General features: G+C 40.4%; 1 protein-coding gene across 4 annotated transcripts in view; it reads left to right on the top strand.

Annotated features, from left to right (window-relative positions):
* The window catches only part of LOC109967819 (ankyrin repeat and BTB/POZ domain-containing protein BTBD11-A), a 158,927-nt gene that overhangs the window by 85,595 nt on the left and 47,995 nt on the right, over window positions 1–25,337 (top strand). For all 4 annotated transcript variants that reach the window (XM_020613655.1, XM_020613653.1, XM_020613654.1 and 1 more), the window contains exon 2: window positions 12,573–12,722. In XM_020613655.1, the coding sequence (XP_020469311.1) occupies window positions 12,573–12,722 (150 nt within the window). The remainder of the gene's footprint in view (window positions 1–12,572; window positions 12,723–25,337) is intronic.

The following is a 25,337-nucleotide window of genomic DNA, read 5'->3' on the forward strand; positions in this document are numbered from 1 at the left end:
TGCTGAACACAGAGAACAGATCAGGTGTTGTACATTAGCAGCATCCTAATGCGAGGTTGATACGCGTCCCACAGGGCGCAGGATCCAAATGTCAACATCACCCTTGCCAAATTAGAGACATGTTCTATTCCAGTAAACATAGCAGCATGGGAGGGGCTGAAAGGCTGAATGGTATCAGTCCACGGCCCAATCCAGACGTCCTCCCTAAGGTCTCAGGCCCTGAACCCTCAAAGACTTTAGTGATGTCACCTGTAAGTGATTGAGTGCAAGAATCTGCGAGGGCTGGAAACTTTGTGACTTAGACTATCACATCACCATGACAGCATCAAAGCGATGCCATGGTTCTAACTGTTGTGGATTTAGAGCTTTTTGTTTTACGTTTTTCACTTTCCTCGGGGCCAAGACATTTCAGGGACCGAGTGGCTGGTTTGAACGTGATCCAGGCTCTTTCCTTACAGAGTGGAAAAGGGCAGTTGTCAGTTACCTAATTAATTTAATATGCTTTTGTCAAAACTGCATCATTAAGCAAAAAAGAAATAGAAGAATAAAAGAGGTGCTGTATGTTTGTTACATTATTTAGAAGATGCCATTGTCCAAAGCAACATATAAAAACATTAGAATAACATGAGTTAACATAAGAATGACTGTTCATTTACTGTTTCTCATCTTAATTTTTTTTATCTCCACTTTATGGAACTATAGTTTACCTTTTTTTTACAGTTCCAGCCTCCCCGGGTACTGTGGGCTAATCCCGTATTTCACTTTACACTGAACTGTGGGGAATTCCCTCAGGTAAAGTCTGCAGAAATGCTGACTTATGGAAAGTGAGCCTAAAGGGCTCAAAATGAGGGCAAGAGAGTCCTCATGCACTTAGGAATTTCACAGTGGGACAGCCCTCATGGAAACATGCCACAAAGTCCGTGATTGTGGACACTGGGATTTAAGGTTTTTCTTTATACCCGGTGCACAGAGTGAAATTAGGTGAAAAACAAGGCCAAAGGCTGAGTGCACACTATTTACAAAGGTGTAAATGTGTGATAGGCACTCGTTACTTTTAAGCCGAACATTAAACCAACATGTAACATGCCTCTGGTGGGAGCACAGGCTGTTATATCACCACTTCCTGCCACTATGCAAAGCTGAAGCCAAAGCATTGCCTTCATGGTAGCTGTTGTTCTGGTTGGGAGAGCTGATATTTTGCTAGATGTCGTTTCCATCATTTTTAGTCTACAAATCAGCTATGGTAGCTCGGAGCAGTAATTTAAAACTCGTCATGTTGATCAGTGACAACCGGTCATGTAAGATGATTTACAACAACCTGAACAGCCATGGATGTCTCCTCCGTGCTTGCTGCAATTTTTGTGGCTATTTTGATGTTGTTTTTTGGATCTGACACAAGAAAGATGACAAATCAATTCATAATCTTTTCTACAAAGTTTGGCATGTTTTTCCAAGTGAGGAAACAGCTGTCAACGAGCACAGCACCAGACCTATTATATATGAACTGCTAAAGAAAACAGAGATGTGGGCAACTCTTCAGGCATCTGGTGAAACTGCTCCTTCCCACTGCATCAGAAAAGATGCTTATCAAAGATTAAGGTGTTGTTGCACCTAATGGCTAAATCTTTTTATACTTTTTTGTGGACTTATTTGTTGTCAGGACACCACAGTTGGACAGAAATATTCTGCTGAAGATTTATTCATATCATAAAGGAATATAGCCTGATAAACCTGCTCTGAGATAATCAATAATATATTACACAGCAGAAAGTCCTAGTTCGATTATGCACCAAGATGATTTTTGCTGTTGAAAAAGGCCCTTTGCTTCATTTTTTTTGTACCTGTAATCCAGCTACAACATTTAAAAGTTTGTGTGTTTGCACGATCACTTTCCGAGCACTCAGTGGTGACCTTCTTTGACATCGCTGTTTTTCCTCTCGTCGTCCTCGCTCATTACACACAGCTGATATTTATGTTGCATCTGATTGCATTACGCTGCCTCCCTGTCTCTTTGCCTCTGGTGATTACAATGAGTCACACAGCTCCATTGAGAACACAGACTGAACCTCGTGCTGCATCTCAACTGCAGAGGGACTGCAGATCACTTATTTAGAATACATAATATCTGCATAATGCAAACAACAGACTGACTGAAAGGCACAAAGAAGGTTGTTTGCAGATTTAATTCAAGCCATAATATGGCCCTGTGTTCTAGATGGAGACTGTCGATATAATAAGGCATCTGGCACAGCACCTGCAATCCATCTGGCTTGGCATGATAAAGGTGCCCAAATGATGAAGGATTAGGCTCCTCATAATGCTGATGACTCTCTAGCTAGATTAAGCAACAAAACAACCTGCAAAGACTGACAGACCACGTTCACATTGCTCTTGCAGAATGCTAAATTACACACATGAATTTATCATATTAAGTCACCCCAGTTCACTCCAGTTGATTAAGATTTGTTGTGATGCTATGTTTACAACAGGTGCAACACCTTTCCCCCTGTAAAAGTATGCCTCTTGTGACTGGAAATTAAATAAATATTTTAAATTTGAAGGGGGGGCAAGAGCCAATCCCAGCCAACACTGGGCAAGAGGTGGGGTAGTAACATGTTATTTTACACGATAACTCAGAATTTTTGCTTCTGACAATTTACACAAAGTTTAAACAAGTTTATTTCAGCTGTAACGTTGGGCAATTTAATATGGGACTCTAGGGGATTGACTCCCTTTTGGAAGCCAGCCTCAAGTGCCCATTCGGGGAACTGCAGGTTTTAAAATTTCCATATTTCCTTAATTTTTCAGCTTTGAAGGTGGCTGCACAAGGAAAACAGGCAAACTCAACAAAGAAAGGCAGCAGGTCAGCTGGAGCTCAAACCCAGATCATTCTTGCTGTGAGGTGACAGTGCTAACTCCTGCGCTGCCACGCCACCCTCTTCACTACATTTTTACATGTTTATTTTATAACTTTAGTGACTTGTTACTTTTTAGAAACTGGCGAAACTTAACATTCACACTTGACTGTTGTGTGTGTCCTTTTAATTCCAGAATATTTCCATGCCCACAATCTTCTTTTTTCTTTTCTTTTCTTTTCTTTTTTTGATCGGAGAGTTTACTTTATCTGTGTGCTTTTCTTGGCTGCTACAGGCCAATTCTCATAGAAAGTATTTTGTTGCTTGTCCCTCTATCGCTACAGAAAAAACCCTAATCTATCAGACGTGTCAGTCTACACTGACTCAGAGACATGTGTGAGGAGTTTTGTCCTCTGCTCTGTGGCAGAGCTACATTGTAGCTGATATTTGCATTTAGCAAGTTTGGTCGGCAGTTTAATCATTTTGGCTATTTCCCTGCTAATGTGGTCTGAGTCCCAAGTGCATTCATTCATTATTGATGAGAGAGGAAATGTTTCTGTGGTATACTAGATGCAGCAATTGCCCTACTAAATCAACCCCCTGTGATGAAATGTGTCTTAGATGGCTGGTCATGTGATCTGGGGCTCAAAGCTCACTGAGCTGCTGAGTTTTCTTCTGTATGTGCTTTCCTTACAGTATATAAAAAAAACCACTGCTTTTTCCAGCTCAGCCAATCACAGCGCTGTTAGGCAGCAGTCTCCTGTTGCCATGGCAACTACCTGTTAATATTCCAGCAGAGTTTTCTTACTGACAAGGGGAGAGCACCGTTTTCTTGCCACAGAACATCAATTGGACATTCCTGCAGAAAATAGGTGAGCAGAGCCAAAAAAACAGTGCTGCAGTATCTGCACGCGTTTGAGCTGATGGTGCATTGCTTCAAAGTGACCTCACTGACCTTGACTTGCCATTTAAAGAAGCAGTGCTTCAGTACATGTAGCTTATTGCAAATCAAAATGTCATTATACAAGTTTTAGTTCTTCTTGGGCAGTCACTTTGTTAAGTGTTTTTATTTTGGAGGATTTCTCTGAAGGAGACTTTTTAAAGGTCGGGCATTAAGGAATTGAGCTTTCTTTACTCTTGAGCCGCAGAGCAATTCAGAAAGGATTGGTTGTCTATCGCATAAAGGAATGGCATTGATCACGAATCCCATTATGCCCTGGATTTGATCTCAAACAGGCCAGACAATCCCATCTTCCTTCTCTTCTGAAAAGACCTTTTTAAAAGTGCTTTTTTTCATGCATGAGGCAAGAAAACTATGTAATGAGCTATTAATTACAGACACACACATGTACTTGTTGGTGTCACTGAGCACATGTAGAACCGCGTAATTAATAGCTAAGACCCATATGCTGAGCTGAAAGGATCAATTAATTACTTCTTGAGTGAAAGTGCCAAAAACAATTCTTGTTCATGCTTCTTTGTTCTGAAGATATTCTTCTTTTCTTTCTTCTTCTTTGCAAAATAGAAGGGCATGTAAGAGCTATGTATGAGCATTCTTTGCCAAATATGAGTTAAGTCTGCAAGACAGGAGCAGGGGGAGATATGGTTTTTTTTTTCCTCTGACAGAAATTTTAACAAGCATAACAATTTTTTTTTATTGAGTAATGCACAAATATAAAAATCCTTTTCACCTCATGTTTCGGGAAATAAGTGTGGTGCTGAAAAATAGCTAGACTTCAAAATGTCAAGGTGTGGTATTAAACCAAGTGTGCCTATCTCAATGCTCTGTGCAAAACAAATTGTGCTTTCAGCTGTGAAACAGGTGTGTGCTGCTTCTGAGTCAGAATGAAAGTCTCTGGGGCCCATCTTGGGCTTGGACAGATTCATTCCTCAATGGATTTTGAGAATTTGGAAAATGCTTGAAGGTTATTTTAAGTTGTGTCAGGTTATTAGGGCCTCTGAAGTTGATTCTTGTAGATCACACACTTCTTTGTCAAATCCTCTGGATGATGTTGCAACTTTGTCACAAGGCTCAAAGTGAAGGAGACAGATAGCATAGCTTCCAATAAGGACTGGAAATCGGATCTGGGTCTGTCCAAAGATGAGGAATATGTAAACCAGCATCTCTAAAACTCAGATTAAAGAATCAAAATACTAATGTGTTGTTTCAATTCAGGATTTTAAAGTTTTGACTAGCTGTTTCCTGCTGCTTGTAGTCTTTGTCAGAGTCCTGCGGGGGTCCAATTTTGAAAAGCTTTGTATCGGACCCAACCTGTTACCTGGAGTTATTCCCAAATGAAATCCAGACCCAACTTGACATAAGACCCTCAACCTGACCTGTACCCATAATTAAAACAGACTTTAAGCTACACGGTCACTTGCTTTCAAGAGTCCATGACATGCTTTTCTGTGTTTTCTGACTTATCTACAATTAATTGCCATCTTAAACGTGACTGAAAAACAAGGTATACCTATGTTGTTGTACTTCTATGCAGAAACAACTGGGTTTATAAAAGTCTCACAAACTCGCTGGTGAGACTTTTTTTCCAACCTTATAAAGTCTTATTGATTTCCTTGAATGGTCATATTGTATTCTCTAGGCAGTTGTGTGTTCATGCTGGCTTGCCTGACATCCACCACTGCCAGTCTGAAAGTGGGATTTTTTTGACTGCACACTGTTTTGTGGATATATTTTCCCTCCTGCTGCTGCACTGGGACCAGAGGATGTGAAGAAAAGTACAGAGCCTGAGGTTACTGCATGTCCGAGAATGTTCATGTACAGGGACCCGCTGTTTTACCTGACCGTGTCTAATGTGGCGTGAATGGAGTGGCTGGAAACCTACTGTACAGACAGCCGGCCATCTGGTCATGAAAGTAAATATGCATGTTTTGCCAAAAGTCCACACTATTCTTTTAACCATGTGATATGTTGTGACACAACATTTTGAGCTGCAAGGCCTAATCATGGGGTTAAATGTTGCTATAATATCAACAAGATCATGCTAACTGGCTTCCAGTGTGCCAGTAAGCAGTGCTAAGTGGGTGGAACTGAGCACCATTAGTCCACACATCTTCATTAATTATTTATCTCTAAAAGCTTGGTGACCTCTACCTGCAGGGATAGTTGGTTATTGACTGTGGTTTGCAAGTTAACCACTAACATTCTAGTCAGCTCTCTGTTCTGGGCTGTTTTCTCCCACGGGTATTTTGTTTCCAGGATTGAACATCATTTATTCAGCAAGGAGTTATAAAAGAAATTAAGTTGTCAGCCTTTTCAAACCATTATCAACTCATCAGCTTTGTAAATATCAAAAAAACTGGAAGCTAGATAATGTCAACAAGTAGCGTCTTTGCCTCACAGTTTCAAGCTGTGCAAGTTCCTGAACTGTATGTTAATTGCTTTGTTCTAAGCTGCCTGAATGTTTTGCTCCAAGTTTATTCCTCTGCTTCTCTTGGGAATGAATTTCCTGAACCTTTTTCTCAAATGATCTATTCCTGTATGGACAGCTATTCTGTGTATATGCCTCAATATTGTCTATATTATTTATGACAACTTGCATTAGCAGCAGTGTTTCGGTGGAGAGGACTCAGGGGAGTTTGTCACTACACTTGAAGCTTTTAGGTAATCTTGTCCCCCGTGACCCAGACTCTGTCTTCATCTGCCGGACGGGAGCCCTGAACAGGAAACTGCAGGTTATATCTGTTTATCTGGCATTAGACGTTTTCCCAAGTATACGTAAATATACTGCTGAGCTCAACCAGTTGCCTCGGAGGTCACAGAAAGATGTGGCTGAAGTTAGACAGAAATTTGGTGAGGTTATACAACACGCCTGTAGCGGCTGACACTCTTGTATTGCTCATCATTTTTTAATCAGACGCTGCATTTTCCTTTTTCCTTGTCTCCAAGGGGCCAGGCTGGCTTCTTTCTCACTTCTGATGTTTATTACACAAACAGCACCTAGGATCAAATATTCCTACAGTTTTTTCCCCTACCAGGAGAAGCCAAGTGTTAGTGAGAGATAACATGTAAAGGGAGTGGGAGGTGGGGAAAGAGAGAGCTGCAGACCTGTTTATATGTCTTCATCTGACATGATGAATAATTCAGCAAAGGCCTTTCTGGCATCCTGGGATTATATGAAAAGAATAGTTTGGGCAGCAGGGATAAAAGAAGTTAGGGGAGATGAAGTTGGGCAGCTGTGAAGATGGCAGGCCTTGATTACGGAGAGCACTGCAAATTATTCAGACCTGTTTCCCCTATAAAATACACACAAACACAGACTCTCTAGCACAGGACGCCATAATGGTTTCAGTGATTGGAAGAGATTTCCCTGTTCTACTGTGAGACAGGAGACAGAGAGGGACTGACAGCTCTCTTTTCAATCGAGGTTTGAGAAATTCTTGCATCTCTGTTTGCCATGAGGCGTTCTTTAAGAAGCTTACCTTTACTTTTTTGTGCTTCACTATCCCTAGATATTTGCAGTGTTGAACATAGTGCAGCAGGGCAAAGCTGATATGTTGTTTACTTTGCAGGTTCACACATTTTTTGTTCTTCTCTTTCTCTTGACCTGTTGTGTTGAAAACTTGTATTACTCCCAGTTTGACAGTGTAAATGAAGAGAATTGTGTGTTTACTAATGTCCATGCAGCAGATTTAATTGGCCTCATCACTGTTAGAGATGTAATTATAAATTTAATGGTGTTATATTAATGACCTAACTTTCTTTCTTAGTGGCACACCCACAGAGAACTGTTGTTATTTATCTCTGCTTTTGCAGCACCTTTCCTTGATAAACTCTCACTGTTCTCTCAGTGTTGGTTCCAGATGGAGCCTTTTACAATGAAAAAGCTCTAAATAGTCTTTGTACACCTGCTCATCATCAAACAAACAACAAACTAACTGGTGAATGTACCGCAGTAGAGTATTTGTGCAGCCGGATATTTCACTCAGGAGTTGCTGGAGGGTAACTTAGATTCATCAGGTGTCAAGAAACATGATTTCAAATGAATGCTAATGTTGCTCTGTATCTGCTGTTTGTAAAATAAACAACAGTTTGGCAACAAGTTCACTATATCAACTTTTCAAAGATGCTAAAATGTCAGATGTGTATACAGCTTGTATCCATTGCACCCAACAATTAAAAGTCAGTTAGTGCAGGTGCAAGTCAGCTAGGTTTATACCAAGCACCTAGTGGTGCTGCTACTACATTTGAAACAAAGGTGTCATCCGACCATGGCTCAAGCTAAACACTTGAAGCCAAGGCGACAAGGCTGTCATCTCAACCTCCTCTTCAACTGCCCGGTTGATCACTTTCCAAGAAATTGGTCTTTTTTGTGTCTCAGCATAATGAATTGCAGACAGTGTTTTCCTTAAAGGTGTTCACATGAACAAATATGACCAAAGTGTATAGAATGAAAAGGAGAGATTTTAAGAGAAATGTCTGAAGGGTGACTTGACTTGTTCATTCTGACATTGTTAGTCTTTTCCAACCAAAATGCAGGTGATATGGTCAAATATCATGGATGAATTAGACTTTCCTGCCCACTTCACACAAATGGACAAGTGTTAGGAAGGTAGGGCCTGAACTTAGCCCTTGAGTTCTCTTTCTGTTACTTTTCATGTGTACAACCTCCATGAATGAAAAAACTAAAGGCGTATGCAAATACTGTAGTTATCATTTTTCTCTCCACTCTGTTACAGCTGGCTTTTCACTCCTCTTTTGAGTGTGGGTGTCTGGAACAACTATAAACACTTCTGACGTAGTTGGATGACACAGCATACAAGCTAATTATGTTCAAGTATATTCCTGCATTTAGACAATCCAACAGGTACAGGTTCCGGATTAGTGTAATTTTCACACATATGCATACAGGGATACTGAGGACCGTTTAGCTGAAGCAGTTTAACATTATAGGAACCTATCGAAATGTGTCGAGCTGAGCAGATAGATACTTTATTTATCCTGAGTGAAATTCAGGTATCCAGCAGCAACAGCAATAATTATCAAAATCACATAAAGAAAACACGTTTCAAGTAAAGCAGTGGTCCCCAACCCCCGGGCCGCGGACCGGTACCGGTCCGTGGATCAATTGGTACCGGGCCGCACAAGAAATCATTAATTATTTCCGCTTTATTTATAATCCGAGTATGAACGATCTTTTATTTTGAAAAATGACCGCATTCTCTCGGTTACATCTCGGTCACTTGAGCGCCAAAACTGGCTTACTTGTGGACATATTCAGCCTGCTCAATGAACTCAATCTGTCACTTCAGGGGAAAATGACAACTGTCTTCAAGTTGGCAGATAAAGTAGCTGCATTTAAAGCCAAACTGGATTTGTGGGGACGGCGCGTCAACAGAGGCATTTTGGACATGTTTCAAACATTAGCGGGGATTTGGGGTGACACTGAGCCTGAGTCTTCATTCTCCCAGCTGGTGCACGATCACATGTCTTTGCTTTTAAAAGAGTTCGAGCGCTACTTCCCAACCACAAAGGACCCACGAACTGCCAAGGAAGGGATCCGCAACCCATTTGTCAACAAACCAGGTGAATCCAGCAGGTCTGTGCAAGAAGAAGATCAACTGCTGGAGATCGCAAATGACGGCGGCCTTAAAAGTATGTTCGAGACAACAACTCTGTCGGTGTTCTGGATTAAAGTCATGACAGAATACCCTGAGATCGCCACCACAGCACTGAAAACCCTGTTGCCATTTCCGACATCCTCCGCTCCGCTTGTGAAACAAGTTCAGGGCTCCCATTGATTTAGCGTTATGGGGAGTTAAAAATTTCAACACAGTGGATTCACGTTTATTATTATATAAACAACCCCCCCTCCACCCCGGGCCGCGGTAAGATTGTCAAGCGTTGACCGGTCCGCAGTGATAAAAAGGTTGGGGACCACTGAAGTAAAGAACTGTATAAAAGTGTAAAACTGAAATGGAAGGGGGAAAAAAAATCCAAGAAATAAATGTAAAAATAAGAATACAGGAAATATATATAATTTGCACATATTGAGTAACGTGTGCCAGGTATGCAGTGTACATAGAGTATACATAATAAGTAAATGTGCATGGGGTACCTGTGTATAGTGCCAGTATATGCAAGACTGAACACTGTGTGCAAGGAGTGATGCTTATCATTGGTTCTGCGTTTGTTCTGGGACCTAAATTTTGGCACAACTCAAGAGCTAGTATTAAAATCAAGTACCAGGACAAGAGGGGAGGGGGAGCAGTTTTTGGTGATTGGTTAAATGTCTGCGTCTTCACACCGCACGTATTCGCACCATGTGTAAACACACAGCTTACTGTGTGTGAGAGAGAGGAGCAGCCCCTCCCACCTCTAAACAGAGTCCGACAGAGAGAAAGTGCAGTGGAAAAACAAAACATGATGATCCAGGTCAACCCCGGAGGCTACGCTTATATACAGCTCGTTAGGTTCTGATAGTGGAAACACAACATAACTGTCCTGATTCAAATCTTAATTCAACTAATACCCTAAACTTTAAAAAAAATAACATCAAAATATCTGCAGTTTGTGGCACAGTCATTCTCCATCTCTCTCTGCCCTTATTACCAGCCATCTCTTTACAATTATCATTTTAATAAAGGCATGAAAATCCACAAAAAACCACTTCAGGCATTGACTTGGCAAATTGTGGGTCAAAATGGAGCTTATTCATTGAACTATATGCAATGAAATTTTTTTTATATTTGATGCCTAGGTTAAGTAAAACCATTTTAACATTTGTCTGTACTTAATTGTGAAGCAACTCTTAGCTGCTCCTTGAAATAAAAATGAAATAATGTTCTAAAGCAACTTTGCCATTTCCTCTAACATTTTGACCTTCCAACAAATCAATGTTTTCTGGGTAAACTTTCTCCTCTTTGAAATATAAAAGTGCTACAAGCCTGTAGACCAAAACCATCTATTTTTTCAACATCACATATTTCATTTGAGGAATTTGAGACACACCCTAATACTAGCTGTTCCATCAACAACGCTCAGCGGTAGAATAGCACTGGAAAAAGCTGTTATGATAATTACTGGCGTCCATAAAAACAGCCAGCCTCCCAGGAAAGGCTGTGGGAAGAAAATACAGTGGGATCTTGACTGGGGAATACTGGAATCTTGGGCTGGAAACTGTGGGAAGAGGACATGGTGGGAAGAATCTGGATCTGAAGAGCTCCCTGCCCTCCTTTCCAGGGAGGGAAAACTACCAAATGAGACTCATGAGCCTGTTGCACTGTGTCCGTTGCGTGGGTCTTTTGTCTTATATGCTGGTGTCAAACGCAGACAAATGGACCAAGTTCCTCCATGTTGTAATTACTGTGGGCTGAGAAATGGCGTTTCCCCGTGTGCTGTGTCATTAGGATTAGCACTCAGCAGGGTGTTGCTTTCCATTCTCCTGTAGCAAAAAACTCAATATCCCATCTGTCACAAGCCATTCTCCACAGCTAAACAGAGCCTGGCTGCAGTAACGGAGCCTAAACGGATTAATCCTCTCCAGCCAACATCATCTGCTGCACCTTGTTTGCAGGGGAAAAAAGACAGAGCATACCTGTAACCACGACAGCATGTAATGAAAAAGGAAGACGCACATCCCAGCAGTGCTTCTGTTCGAGGTTGCACTTTGAATTTACAGCTTTGAAATAAAGAATGCGGCTCGCAACCTAAAAGGCTATGAAGTCAGGTGTAAACGCAACAAGTGGAGTTTAGTTCACTTGTTTTAGATTCACACCGAAAGCATTTCACCAAATTATTTTGAGACGTGCTTGTCACTATATTTTAATGTGTCCATTACACAACACTAATATGTAGCGTTGCTCCGCTGCCTGTAATAGTTGCCTCAAAGTGGCTTTAAAAGTATCGTACAGTAATGTTAGCTAACATTACTGTACGATTCTGCATGGTGCATTTTGAGGTGTCTATTTCGGTGTGTCTTGTTCTTCCCAGGAATTCTGTAGCTACAAAATATCTCTCAAACCAATGCTACACACTCACCATTTCGCTCAGCGACATTATATTTGATGTAGGTCCAAATGTTTTTCTGAACACCCCACTGTCTTGCTGACTGACCTAGAGGGACAATTGGCCACATGCAATGCTGCTAAACCATCATGGGCTTTGAAAATTAATAATACAATTTTAAAATCAGTTTTTAAAGAGAGCGTTTTGGTGTGTCAATATTTTAAAAACTCACTGATTAATGCATTGTTTAACTAAATTAACACTAACTACAAGAACTAAGAGGGCTCACATTTCACTACAGAGACAATTTATTTAAAAGGTCATAAGCAATTTGAGTCTTGTAATTTTCATGTTGAAATGAGCCCTTGTGTGTCGTACCTGCCACACATCACTGGAGACAGAATAAATCCACATTCCATTCATTCAGCGTTTTCATTGTACAATTAAGCTACGGTGAGGTGTGCTATTAACCTCTGACTTTGCCTCCATGTTTCACTTACACAGCTGTTGTGAATTGAACCCCTGGTACTAATGCCCAGCTTAACAACTCTGACATTTAACTGAAAGTGCTGATTTTTCCCTGCTCTTTTACACATTGTGCAGTTTGTCTTCTGCTGTTCTTTCACAGATGTGGTCATTAATTAGACATCAGCATAAAGTGAGAAGCTGAAATGTGCTGCCAATGGAAACATTTCATTTTAAGATACATCAATCCTTCCTGTTTTTCACCTTTTGGTCTGTGTTGTCTGCAGGTGTGCTGAGCCTTCCAGAGAGTCTGAACCTGCACCGAGACCAGCAGCGCTCGGGGAGGGGTGGTGAGGATCATGGCTACACCCAGGCTGAGCTCCGCACACTGGAACAGTCGCTGCTTGCAACCCGGGTGGGCAGCATCGCAGAACTGAGTGAGTACACTTCTAACAGTTTACAGTACACAATGTTAGATGAACTTAAGGGCGTGTTTATGGCTGCAGTTCAGCTCATTTGCTCCAGTGCAAGAGAAATATTTCAAGGTCAAAGGTCAAAGTGTTTATTTGTCATATGCACAGTTAGGAAACATGTTTCCCTGTACAATGAAATTCTTACTTTCTTTCTTTTACTTTTCACAATACAAGTGAAATATAAAGTGGATGAGCAGTAAGACAAATCCAAGGCACTTTAAAGCAGCAAGGGAAGGAATCAAATTAAAATACAAGAACACAATATAATGCACAGACAATACATGCTACGTGGGAGCCATGAAGTGCAAATATTCAGAAGTGAGTGTGCAATTATGCATGTGCAAAATGAGTATGTAAACAGTACAGATGGAATTACATGAGGTAGATCCTGAGTCAGCTGTTTAGGAGTCTGATGGCAGTCGGAAAGAAAGAGTTTTTCCATCTAGATCTGATACATTATCAGTCCTACAGACTGAGAGGTAACACACTGATTGGACTGTTTTGGTGATGTCATGCTGTGCCAAATAATGCATCAGATTGCAGCTCCATATTGCCTAGCTTCACTCTTTTCTACTGTTTTTGGTTGTTACTCTCCTATTGTGCAGGGAGATCATTGACTATCATGTTGATATTCACTTCATTTAAATGTAAAAACAACTATTCAGCATTTAGCAGCTTAGGTTTAGGTTTACACTCTTTGTAGAGCTGCTTGCTTTTTACTAGAGATCTCATATGGCCTAGAATCTAATGTAAAACCTGCCTCTCTCAGTACAAGGAGCTGTTGACTTAGGATGTTATTACTATTCTGTCCTTGAAATATAGAGTTTACACAACCCATAATGGTCTATTAAAAATTCCATTTTTGAAGTTGAAGATTAAATTCTTGTGAGTTCTATTAAATATAAAATGGCAATAAAATAGCCTAATTTAAATATATAAAATATTATCATCTCAGCGCTTCAGTTATTAGCCATCTGACTCTAATGTTTTAATGAATGCAACTAAAACCTTATACCATATAGTATTTTATAAATGCAGCAGTAGCTGTTATGCACAGTAAGTCAAGACTTCTTTCCATGCCTATTTGCCAAATAGGCCCATTAGTGTGAAGGAATGCACTCTCCCCGTCCCTGCAGGCTGTCATGGGAGTCTAAGGCCAACCCACTACTCTTCAGGTGTCCACTCACTGCTCACTTCAACCTCAAGCACACTGCAGCCAGGAACAATTCTATTACAGCTGCTCTAACACCTGTTTATGAGCCCCAGCTGGAGATCTTTAAATCCAAGGTCACTGCCTCACAGGCTTTTAACCTTAACTGGAAAGGAAGGGCTCCACCTTTAACTCTACAGGCCCCTCCCTCTCCCCCTCCAGCTTTGTCCTCGTCCTCTCCACAGTCACATATTAGATCATCCCCCCCCCCAAGGCATCTGCATGTGTGGTTGTATGTTTGTGTCCGTGCACATTTGTCCCGCTTGACCCCACAGAAACATTTCCCAGGTCATTTCTGGCACAGTGGAGGTACTGTAGTGTTAGTGCTGATAGCGAGACAAGAACAGATCCCTTTCAACGTCGGTGTTTCAGATCAACCCAGCGGAGTCCAAGACCCCACTGTTAGTGTGGGGTCAAAGCATATACTTGACAGCTACATTAATAAATGCTTCATAGTTTGTTTACCTCATTTCAGATATTTACTATCTACTTCTTTAATTACACAAAAAGTCTAATATGTACAAAAAAACACTTGAAATTACTAGCCTAGCATATGAACTTAAAGTAGTAAGCACAGTCAAAGACTACTGTGATCTCCGTGGCTCCAAGTAAACTGAACTAACACCCAGCTCATGTGTTTGTACAGAAATTAGGTTACTGTCCAAATATAATGCCAAGCAGATTTTTTAAGTGTATGTGAAGGTAGCACCTGTGGTATTTGACATGTAATGCAAAGTAGGGGCCTGGTTGATTTACAGTGATTACTATAATGCTCAAAATTAGAAATAATGTGCTAATGATAGATTAATATACAGTAAAATAAAAATGTGGCACACACTACCTCTAGTATCACAGTCACAACTGCATGATAGGAAGCAGGTGTTTCAGGTGGTCACACACTGCCCCCACATAAAGCATTTACATGTAAAATCTGCCTGGGAAGTCAGTTTGAACCCATTAGCTCACCACCTGAACACTAAACAAGATCACGTGACATGAAGAGGCCACACTGAGCTGGTCATCGGTGCAATTTCACACCCGACTTGTTCAGTAATTAATGGATAATACAAGAGGCTGTTAAAGAGCAACATTCATCACTCTATCCATAATTTCATTCTCTTAAGGCAGAAAAGTAAAGCCTTTATTTCTGAGGTCACCTTATAAACCTTAAAGTTGTTCCAAAATCAAACCCTGTCATTGCTACTAGAATGAAGTCAACTGTACCTGCAGGAGAAATTCACAGGAAGTGCTGCAGCAAGTAAAGTAATGGTACTGTTTTTGATTCAATCTGTTTACTGTTCACTCTCCTTACACCACATCCGAGATGGACTAAGTTACTGCAAATGTAAACTGAGCATTTCCTACTGCTGCTGCTTCATATTGAAAGCATTCAACTGGCAAAACATGGGGCGGCTTTTATTGTGAACTCAGTGCACCTGTCACTGAGACTGGAGCTGATGGCGACCCTTCTTCAAAAATGCATAATTTTTAGTATTTACTGACATCAGATTGGGGAGTAATTGCACAAGAAGAAGCAGCCACACTAAGCTGTTAGATGAGGAGGTGCAGGGGACAATGCACACATCTGACTGCACAGCAAGGTGCTCAGTATACTGTATGTGCTGTATGAATTCATCTTTAACACAGAATCGTCAAGCATACAGTAAGCACCGATTCACCAGTGTGACCAAGCAAATTAATAGTTTTTAGCAGCTTAAACTCCACACGAACAATTAGAATCTGATCACACTGTCAAATCGGCAGCTGCAGAGCTATTAACCATATGTGCAGTGCTTGTACAGGCTATAGGATTTTAACTGACCACTTCTTTAGTAAAACAACATGATGTTTTCTTGGCTGCAGAGTAAACAGATGCACCAGTTGCTCCTGCTGTGTTTCTGACAAATTAGCTCCTCTGTGGCAGCTCACTGGCACTGGAATCCAGGGACATGAAGTATTAAACCACACCTGCTGTTACCATGGTAACTACAGATGTGGCCAAACTTAATGCTTCATGGACCAAAATCAGCAGTTATATTATTTGTATATTGTCATTTCACAAGTAAATACACTTTTAGTTGAGCACTTTAGGTCTTACGATGATATACTAGTATTTATTGCAGGCCATCACAGACTCTGTGTTATCCTGGGCTGACAATAGCCAGCTTGTAAAATGAGTGGTCATGTATTCTGCTGTACATAGGCAGGCAGGAAAAGAGCTTATTCTTCAGGATTGACTGGGTTTCACAAATCGTGGAATCTTTCTCCCTCTGCAAAACTGCAGGAGTTGTGTGCTAGTACACAAAATTGCATAGGGATGGGATGTTATTTCTCTTCTTCCAAGGAAGCAATTCCCTATTGGATAGCTGATTGTGATTTTGGCCAGGGTGCATATGAACATTAGGACATGCTTCACATGTCTTTCCACAAACAGGCATTATCCTCCTGATTATTAAAGACCGTAACATTCATTTGAGCAACCTACATTTCATTGAGATTTCATTAATATCATAGCTGTTTAAAGCTGTGACTCAGACTAACATCCCATCATCTCTCCTCCATTATCTCACACTCACTATGTGAACAGGGGATAATGGAAAAGCTTCACACACACGGACCGAGGAGATTCACAGGGAAGTGTTAGGTTTCATCTTGAGACATCCATTCTATTCTCATTTTTCATTATATTATAGTTAAAATACTCGTCCTACTTCACCATGCATCATTTTTCCTAATCTCATAGTCTGAACCACTTCTCAGCATGGGTGATAGAAAGGAAAGTGAGAAACTGAGTCAGACTTAAGTTGATAAAAGGCCTCATCTAGTCAGTAAACAGGCTAATGTATTTTGAGCTATAGGGTTGCATATTTTACCCATATGACCACATCATATACTTATACTACTGTCATGTTCTTTCTGTTTTCTTTCTAATGGAAATGTCAGAGCAGAACAGTATCTCAGTGTTCTTTTCACTTTTGGAGGCCTCTGATGGTGCAGTACCATTCACTTCCTCGTATCTGTCCATCTGAGTGCACTAAAAGGCAAAGGGACGAGGTCGGCTCTTTCAGTGACTGAAACAGGGCACGGCTGTTCTCCTTATTTGTTTCCCAGCACCTTCAGGAGGACAGCGAGGACATGCCGCTGTAAACACGCAGCGCATGCATCTCTTCATTTCACAGAAAAGACACAATGTGGAAAGTCTTGTTGTTGCCGTTGCTGTATACTGCAGTAATTACATGAGGCTGGACTCTTTATTGTATAATGATTTAATGTCCCATGATACCTGCCACAGGATCCCACTCACTCATCGCAGCTCTGTGCTGCAAAGATTAAAATAGAGATTAAAGAGCTGCTTGGAGAATAGTTTCTGGATTTTTCAAAAAAGAAATGTAGGGCCATCTTTTTGGGCTTCAGTTATTCACACCTGGCGGTCCTTTTCAGTTTGGGTTCTTGTTTTTAAAATGTAATGGCTGAAGTGTCTTAAGTGTGTTGTTGGCCATTTCCAGGTCAAAGCAAAATGTGGTGTAAATATAGTTGAAACCTTTTAAATGTTTAGGATATTTATGACTGTAGTTTCACCAACATTCCAGTGACTGTATTTCAACATGTATTTACAACTAGCTTCACATTGAACTATAGTTATTTAGATACAATTACAACAATTATATGACATAATACTTTGACAAAATAAAATCATTCCAAGACCAAGGTCAAATTAAATACTGAAATGATGCTGTAACTGTCAACTTCTTTAGGTTAACCTCTTCAGCCACTGAACATGTCTAAATGGGCTCCACAACTGGGACTGTCTCCATCTGCTGAAATGTTGGGGTCATAAAAGTCATACGTTTAGTATTTCCTTCCATATGCAGCAGCATCTATAAAGGCAACATATATGATAGTCATACAGTGCAGGATACATTTTTTTCACAAACCTTAAAGCTATTTAAGGCGGAAAGCTCGATGCTGAAGGGTAAAGCTGGCAAGCAAAACTATTCAGATGTTGTCATTGCATGCAAGTGCTTTGAGTTCCAGTGTATATTGTGCTATAAAACAAGGCCATCGTCATGACTGTTTGGAAAGAATATTTCCAGTAAGGAAACAAGTAGTAACGTTGAATTCTTGTCTTTGTTATTCATCTTGGATCTCTGTTACTGGCTGTTCTTTTGTCCTCTGTAACCCACTGGCAAAGTTTCTAAAGGTGGATGTACAAGACAAACAATAGATGAAGAACTCAGCAGTTTACTTCCCAACTGAGAATACATCACAAAGCGACTTGGCCATGAGAAAAACGAAGGAGAGCCAGCGTGCCACTAAAGAAAGACCCACCATGCCCGAACACAACTGGAGAGCAGCGTGGCTGACCCATTAGAAACTGTAGGACTCTTCAGAGGTTCATTCCACAAAGGCAGTGACATTGACTGAGGGGTCTTGAATTTAATAAGCAGGACGTGCAGGTGTTGGAGATTAGCAGGGATTACTTTGTTTCCCTTTAATGGTTAGGGTCAGCTGCCACAGTTAAGTCTCTTGTTGATCTGGACATTTGATCATGCTGTTGCTATGTTGTTGCTCTAAGTGTTGGATTCTAACTAAAGTCAGTTGATTGTATTAAATTTCCATTGAGGCAGATGTGTGCGTGACACTGCATGGGCACACAGAAGAGTGTGCGACACCTCTCCAAACAGACACAACGTCCACAGGCAGATGTGCTTCATTAATAATGATTACCCATTGGCGTGATGCAAGAGAGCAGCCGCAGGGCATCGAGTCCGCCTCTCCCAGCTCCTTGACTGCATGTGACTTCAGTGGCTGAGGGACAAGCTGAAGTTGTTGGTGTTTCACCTCCACTTTGCAGTCAAGTGCTGCTGCAGTAAGATGGACATATCACCACAGAGCCTTCCTGCAGCACGGCACAATCTCTAATCAGGTGCTTTAGTGGAGAAGGCTAATGGAGGTTTTGGAGTAATAAGGCAGTGAATTGATCAAACCAGGCAGCTGTTGATAGCTGCTGATGCCCAGGCGACTTCTACTTGGTGGTATTTTGACTGAACTTTTGTCATCAAGGGGCTGATTCTTCTCCAGACTCACCATTTTATCATCAGCTCATCATTCATTTACTGTAAGATGGTTCTTTATTTGGCCAAGCTGTTACACAGAGAAGCATTATCACAAGGTTACATTAAAACTTTAATTGGAGCACGATAAAGATCAGTAGAGGTTTTAAGTAACTGAGCAGCTTGAATGAAAACTTAATGGATATGTGGACTGAAACAGTTCAGTTGTGGTTTTATTTCAGAGTGAAAATCCTCATCTATACTGTGAAGGTGACACTGGCTTCATCTGCTCTTACCTCTTATTGTCTTTCTTTAAATCCTGCAGCTACAAACAACCTTTTGTTCATGGTTTTTCTAGAGGAAATTATTATTTTTTTCCAATTTAGGACAAGACTGAATGATGGAATTGGCTTCACTTTTCAAATGGTTAGAATAATATATGTCCCTAAATATAACTTTTCTTTTTCTGTGAGTTTAAAAAATTACCATCTCTCACCTGTTTTTATGCTTAGCGCTGCCGATATTTTACCTTTGTGGTAAAGTATTGTATATAGTTTTCACCGTGGCTGTAATTCACCTGGACAGATGACTACATCCCGATAACTACGGCTGGATTGCCATGTAATTGGTAACATATCCTTGGGGGGGGGAGCAGTCTAGGTCTACAGCAGCAGGGTCACCTGAGCCAGCTCTGACTATAAGCTTTATCAAATAGGAAAGCTTTAAGTCTAATCTTAACAGTAAAGAGAACGTCTGCCTCCAGATCTGAAACTGGGAGCTGGTCCCACGGGAGAGGAGATTGATAGCTTAAGGCTATTTTGAAATTTATTGGATTTGTCCCTCTCAGGATGAATTGTAATAACTTTTATGCCCTGGCACTTCACTAAGTGCCACCATCAGGTTATAACTGCAGTTTTACTAACTTTGGTTTATGACCACAGAACTTCAGCGTGCCAGCATGCTAAACTAAGATGGTAAACATGATAAACTCATACCTGCTGGAGTGGGAGTTTGACACCTCTTTGCATTATATTACACTCTAACTGATTTCACTGTAAAAAAACAGTAAATTACTGGGAGCAGAGACGCCAGTAATTTTACTGTTATTTTTACAGTGCGTACTGTGATTTTTTTAACAGTATATTTATTGTAAATTGGAATACAGTATACTGCTGTAGGAAAACTGTCGATATCACGTAATTTCACAGCATGTTACTGTTTATTTACAAAGCGGACATTTTACCGGGGTTTTTAACCCTTAACCCTAACCCTAACCCCCGCCCCCCCCCACACGCACACACACACACACACACACACACACATGCCACACCCACTCACCAACCCCCAAACCCGCAACAAACATTATTAAACAGTAACTCCTCCAATAATTAAAATAGCATCAACTACTATTATGGAACTGCATATCTAATTTGAAAATTGTTTTGCATACGTGAACTGCATGTAGTGTCAATATAGGCTTCAAGTTGTTCAGATCCTCAGTCATAGAGTGCCTGTTAAACAAACAAAAGATTGAGCAACACATCATCACAGGCAATATATAACACTATGAAAAAAGAGGGAAATAAAAGAAAATATAAGTTAGGGGTCAGCAATTACATGTATTCAGGGGACAGACGAATTGGAAAGAAAAGAACTGTAAGACAAAAAATATTAGTATTTGTAACTTTTTAAGGATAATGGCAGCATTGTGTGGCCTTTTTAAGCTGCTGTTGAAGTAATTGAGGCAGCAGCTTAATTAGGTAATGTCACATCACATGCTCATGAACTGCTGTTGTGCTTCATTTACGGTTTTATTTTGAAATCCCATACCACAGTATCACCATAGACTTTACCTTCCTGTCATCATTATACACACACCTGTATTCTATTAGTAATCTAGCCTATTACTTTAGCCACCCATACCCAGTGTTCTTTGCCAGATTGCTCTGTTCGATCTCCACGTCAGTCAGCTTTCCAGCGTTTATAGTGTCTAGCCTATGTCCCTTGCTTTGTGTTTTTGGATTTTGCCTGTTGCCTTAGCCCCTGCCTGTTACCTCTGCCTGAAGATGAAGAAACCATGACCTACCTAAATGAAGTCCCACTCGAAGTCCAGCAGTTTCTTCAGTAGTGTGGCTACATGTGGGTTTATAGGCTCAGCCCTTTTCTGAACCACCTTCCCATCCTCTCGGAGATGACTTTTCCTTGGGTGGCTTTACTCCCTCTTTCTGGATTTATACCAATCAGCCATCTTTAAAAATAAATAAATAAATAAAGATTTGTCATAAATACAGCAAATTTGTAATCACATTGGTCTGATCACAGAAAACACATGTACTCTATGGATAAAGCATCAAATGTAAACTGTCTAACACATCAATGGGAGAGATTGTTGAAAGTTGCACAAGTAATATAACAGCTTCAATACTATGAATAAGGCAACATTCACAATACCTCAAAATAGTTTCATTGTAATCTGTGTGCATGTTTATCTGCATCTTTTACACTAGTAATATAGCTACCTTTGAATGAATTCCAGGGTTCTGCAGGCCTCATCTTGGTATTGGAGGTTGAAAATGTAGAACACCGCAAACAGTGCAGCAAGTCCAGACACAAAGGTGGGCTGAACACCCTCACAGATCACATGCTCCTCAATGCTGATCATCCACTGGCAGTTTGTCATGGTCTGATTTCCTATTATATACAGAGTTTGAGATAACATATTCTGTTATTTTGATTGATAACTGCAATATTTCTCAAACATAAACAAAAAAGAGACAACATGTAATAAGCACAGGCACTATCTGCAGTTACCTAATTATCCTTATAAAATTATTATTTATATTTTTTTGATGTACACCAAAATACATACCAAGCAAAATGAGTTGAGGACTGGATGGTAGAGTGAACCTCCTCTCGATGTCTGCATATGTGTCAGGTGCCTGTAAGTTAAGATAAAATAAAATTTTCAGCTTTAGTGTGATAAATAACTTGTGCCGTTTAGAAACAAATTAAATGAACAAACTGCCTATGTGATGGAAGCTCATATTTTTTCCTGTTACATAGACATTACTACAATGGAGAGAAGAACAATACCTCAAGTCTCCCTTCTGAAAGTCTTCCTTCCTTCCAGTTGAACAGTGCCTGTTGCACGTTTTGGGCCATCGTTTTGGGCCGTCAACACGGATACAATCGAGAAAGTATGCGTTTTAATGAAAGTATGCGTTTTCGTGTACTGAAGACAGAAAAATACAAAAATGGATGAATGGACACTTGATAAATTACATTACCTTAGTGTGGTTGAGTTCCAGGTGGAGCATGCCAACTAGTCAAACTGCCAGTATAGTCACGTTGTCAAGCGACATGTTGAAGGATAGCAACAGGTCCTCTAAATGAATCGACATGTGTCTTTCCTAAGCTTGACAGAAAATACTGTTTTATACTGTTAAATTACAGTTCTCTACTGTTAATTGTTAATCTACTGAATTACCTGTTAATTTACACGTGAGGGGTGGTTACTTTACAGTATTTTAGTTATTAATAAATACAGCACGATACTGTTTTAAATCCACCGTATATTTACAGCAATTTGTTACAGTGTAGCTGTAGCTGAAGGTACTGTAGTGCAGTATGCAGATTTGTCTTCTTGATTTGATTTGTTGCTGTGTTTTACTAAACAGTAGGACTGATAATTTTCCTGTGGTGCTGTAATTGTTAAGCTTAAAGAAGGGGAAACCTGCCTCAGCTGAAACATGAATGGTGCAATACTCCTTAAGCACATTTGATACAATGAATAATCAAAGACAAGTAAGAAAGTTAGATATAATATTATACACTACAGCAGTCTGCAGTAGTGCCTCTGCAGATCTTCTCAGAAGAGCTATTAAAGTCCCTTAAAGAACCATTAGACAGAATAAAGTGGCATCCATTTAGAGGTCCCCTCCTGCGAGTTGCAGGGAAGATGATGACAACACAATGAAAGTGATAGTAAGTGTAATCTCCTGCTTCATTTCCACCGCAGACTGGAAATATCTAGAAAAACCAAGATAAGATGATGAGACGAAATGAAGCTACGGTTCAGAAACCTCTTTAGACCGAGAGAGGTCATTACCAAGAAGGGTCTTGTATTATTTTCTCCCAGTTTTATGATAGTTGTTAATGAGCTGACTGACTCTAGGGATCCCTGGGACTTTTACAAAAGAGCCATCACAGCTGTTTTTTAGTGCACCAGGCTTTCTGGGGTAATTTCATTGCTTTTTCCAGGAGCGGACAACGGCGGAGCCAGAGTAGATAGAGGCCTTCTGTGGGATGCCCTAATGGCCAGGAAGGAGTAACCAAACTGGTCTGTGCAGCTCCAGTACTGTTAGATGCAATAGAGAGCCAAGGTAGAGACGTGCACTTCGCTTTCCTAAACAGGATTTCATAACATGTTACTGCACCGCATCATTTCTCATCTTAGTCATTATTTCCTCCATTGTAAAAGAACGCCCCTGGACAGGTGAGGCTTGTACTGCACTCAGATATCATTAGTTAAGAGAAGAAGAAAACAGAGAGCCCACTGGATCTAAACTCTGCAGGACAAATGTTTTTACAAATGGTGTGCTCATTTGTAATTCAAAGTTAAATGTTTCAATGCATTATTTTATAGCCCATTTGAAGGGCCGTGGGGTAAAACAGATGGTAACATGCAGCTGTTGTCTTCAAGTGCTTGCTTCTAGATGTACAGTATCTTTTTGGTGATATAGCTGTATAGACACAGTACATTACATATGTTTTCATGAATTTATTACTGAAGTTGCAGTGATAAATTCTACCCAGTAGGAGGGAGATCTCCAATGCAAGCTGACAGCCAAATACCCTGTTAAGCTAAGTGATGCAGGTGAAGTAGTGACAGCCTTCATAATAAAACTAGATATCCCAACAGTGATTGTATGATCATTTATCGACCAGAAAGCGTGGATCGTTGGATCCATCTGCACTGACCTGCTACTCAGGACTTCACGGCAGCAGTGTGAAGAATTCATGAAAGTATACAATCTGAAACACAATCAGGGTGATAAACCAGACTCTATTCTAACTTTATATTCTTCTTCTTTCAGACTAACATTTTTGTACATTGTCTAAATTTACCACACACATTGAGAAAAAATAAGTGTATGACAAAAAAAATCTTATCCGCTTACAGTGTTGAAGGCTAACATGTTAGCAGTCGGTTACAAATTTAGACATTGAGCAGATTTGAAGGAAACATTTTTTCATGGTCACGTTTCTGGCGTCCTGATAAATGTGAGTCCAGTTTTCACTAAAACAACTGCCTGCTGCTGCTAGAAACAGGGCTGAGGAGAGTTGTACAACTAAAGTTTACAGTAACATGCATTGTCTAAAACCAAAACAAGAGGCATTCACATTACATGTAGCCATTACTGTAGCTTCAATGTTAGCTTTAACGTTGTGAGTCATTTATATGTGAACTGTCAAACAGCAGGGTTTATAGTCACTAGGTGATATTTTCAGCATTTGTTTGCCCCTGAGTGTTTCATCAAGTTCTCTATACTGAAAAGAAGTCTGTTATTATGTCTCATCTTCCTGAGTATTGTATGATATTTTCTGCAATGGAACATCACTAGTGCTGCACTTAAGTCTGATGCTTCAGAATAAATGACTCATTGTGTAGCATTTGTAAAAGGCCACTGTATTTGTTCTCTGTTAGGTGGTTTTTACTGCCCACCTTTGCAGTTGGTGCCCTGCTGCTTTTCCATGTTGCTATTTATTTAGAACCCAAACAGTGTAGCCTGCTACAATATTTTGGGTTCAGTGTACAAAAGGACAGAAGATGGATAAGTGGTCCCCGCATGACCAGCCCTCCCCTCCCTATCTTTCTTCTATAGAGCCTGGTTTGTAGTAGAAAGAACTAGAAAAAACACATTTGGATATATTTTCTCCTTTTGCTTCATTAGTTTTTGGCTTGTCACTGGCTCACACGTCGACCTGCCCAGCGGGTAAACTCCCAGCGCTCCACATGACCACTCAGCCTCTGAGTGCATTCTAGCCAAGCCACTATAAAAGTTTGACTCTGGACTATTAAACCACAAAGCTGAGAGCATTAATATGTTTAAACAGTACTTACTGTTCTGTAGCTGTCAGCTGATCCACATATTTTCAGACACAGACATTATCATTCCCTCATGTTCAATATATTAATTTCCACTTGAGCAGCACTGGTAAAAGTATCTGCTACAGTAGTTCAGTGTTGATGATGGCATGTCCTGTAATTGACTGTGATTAATAGTTACCATAGAATTGCTAATGTGCCTGAAA

This window comes from Monopterus albus, unplaced genomic scaffold (genome assembly GCF_001952655.1).
Source record: "Monopterus albus unplaced genomic scaffold, M_albus_1.0 scaffold136.1, whole genome shotgun sequence".
NCBI classification, from domain to species: Eukaryota; Metazoa; Chordata; class Actinopteri; order Synbranchiformes; family Synbranchidae; genus Monopterus; species Monopterus albus.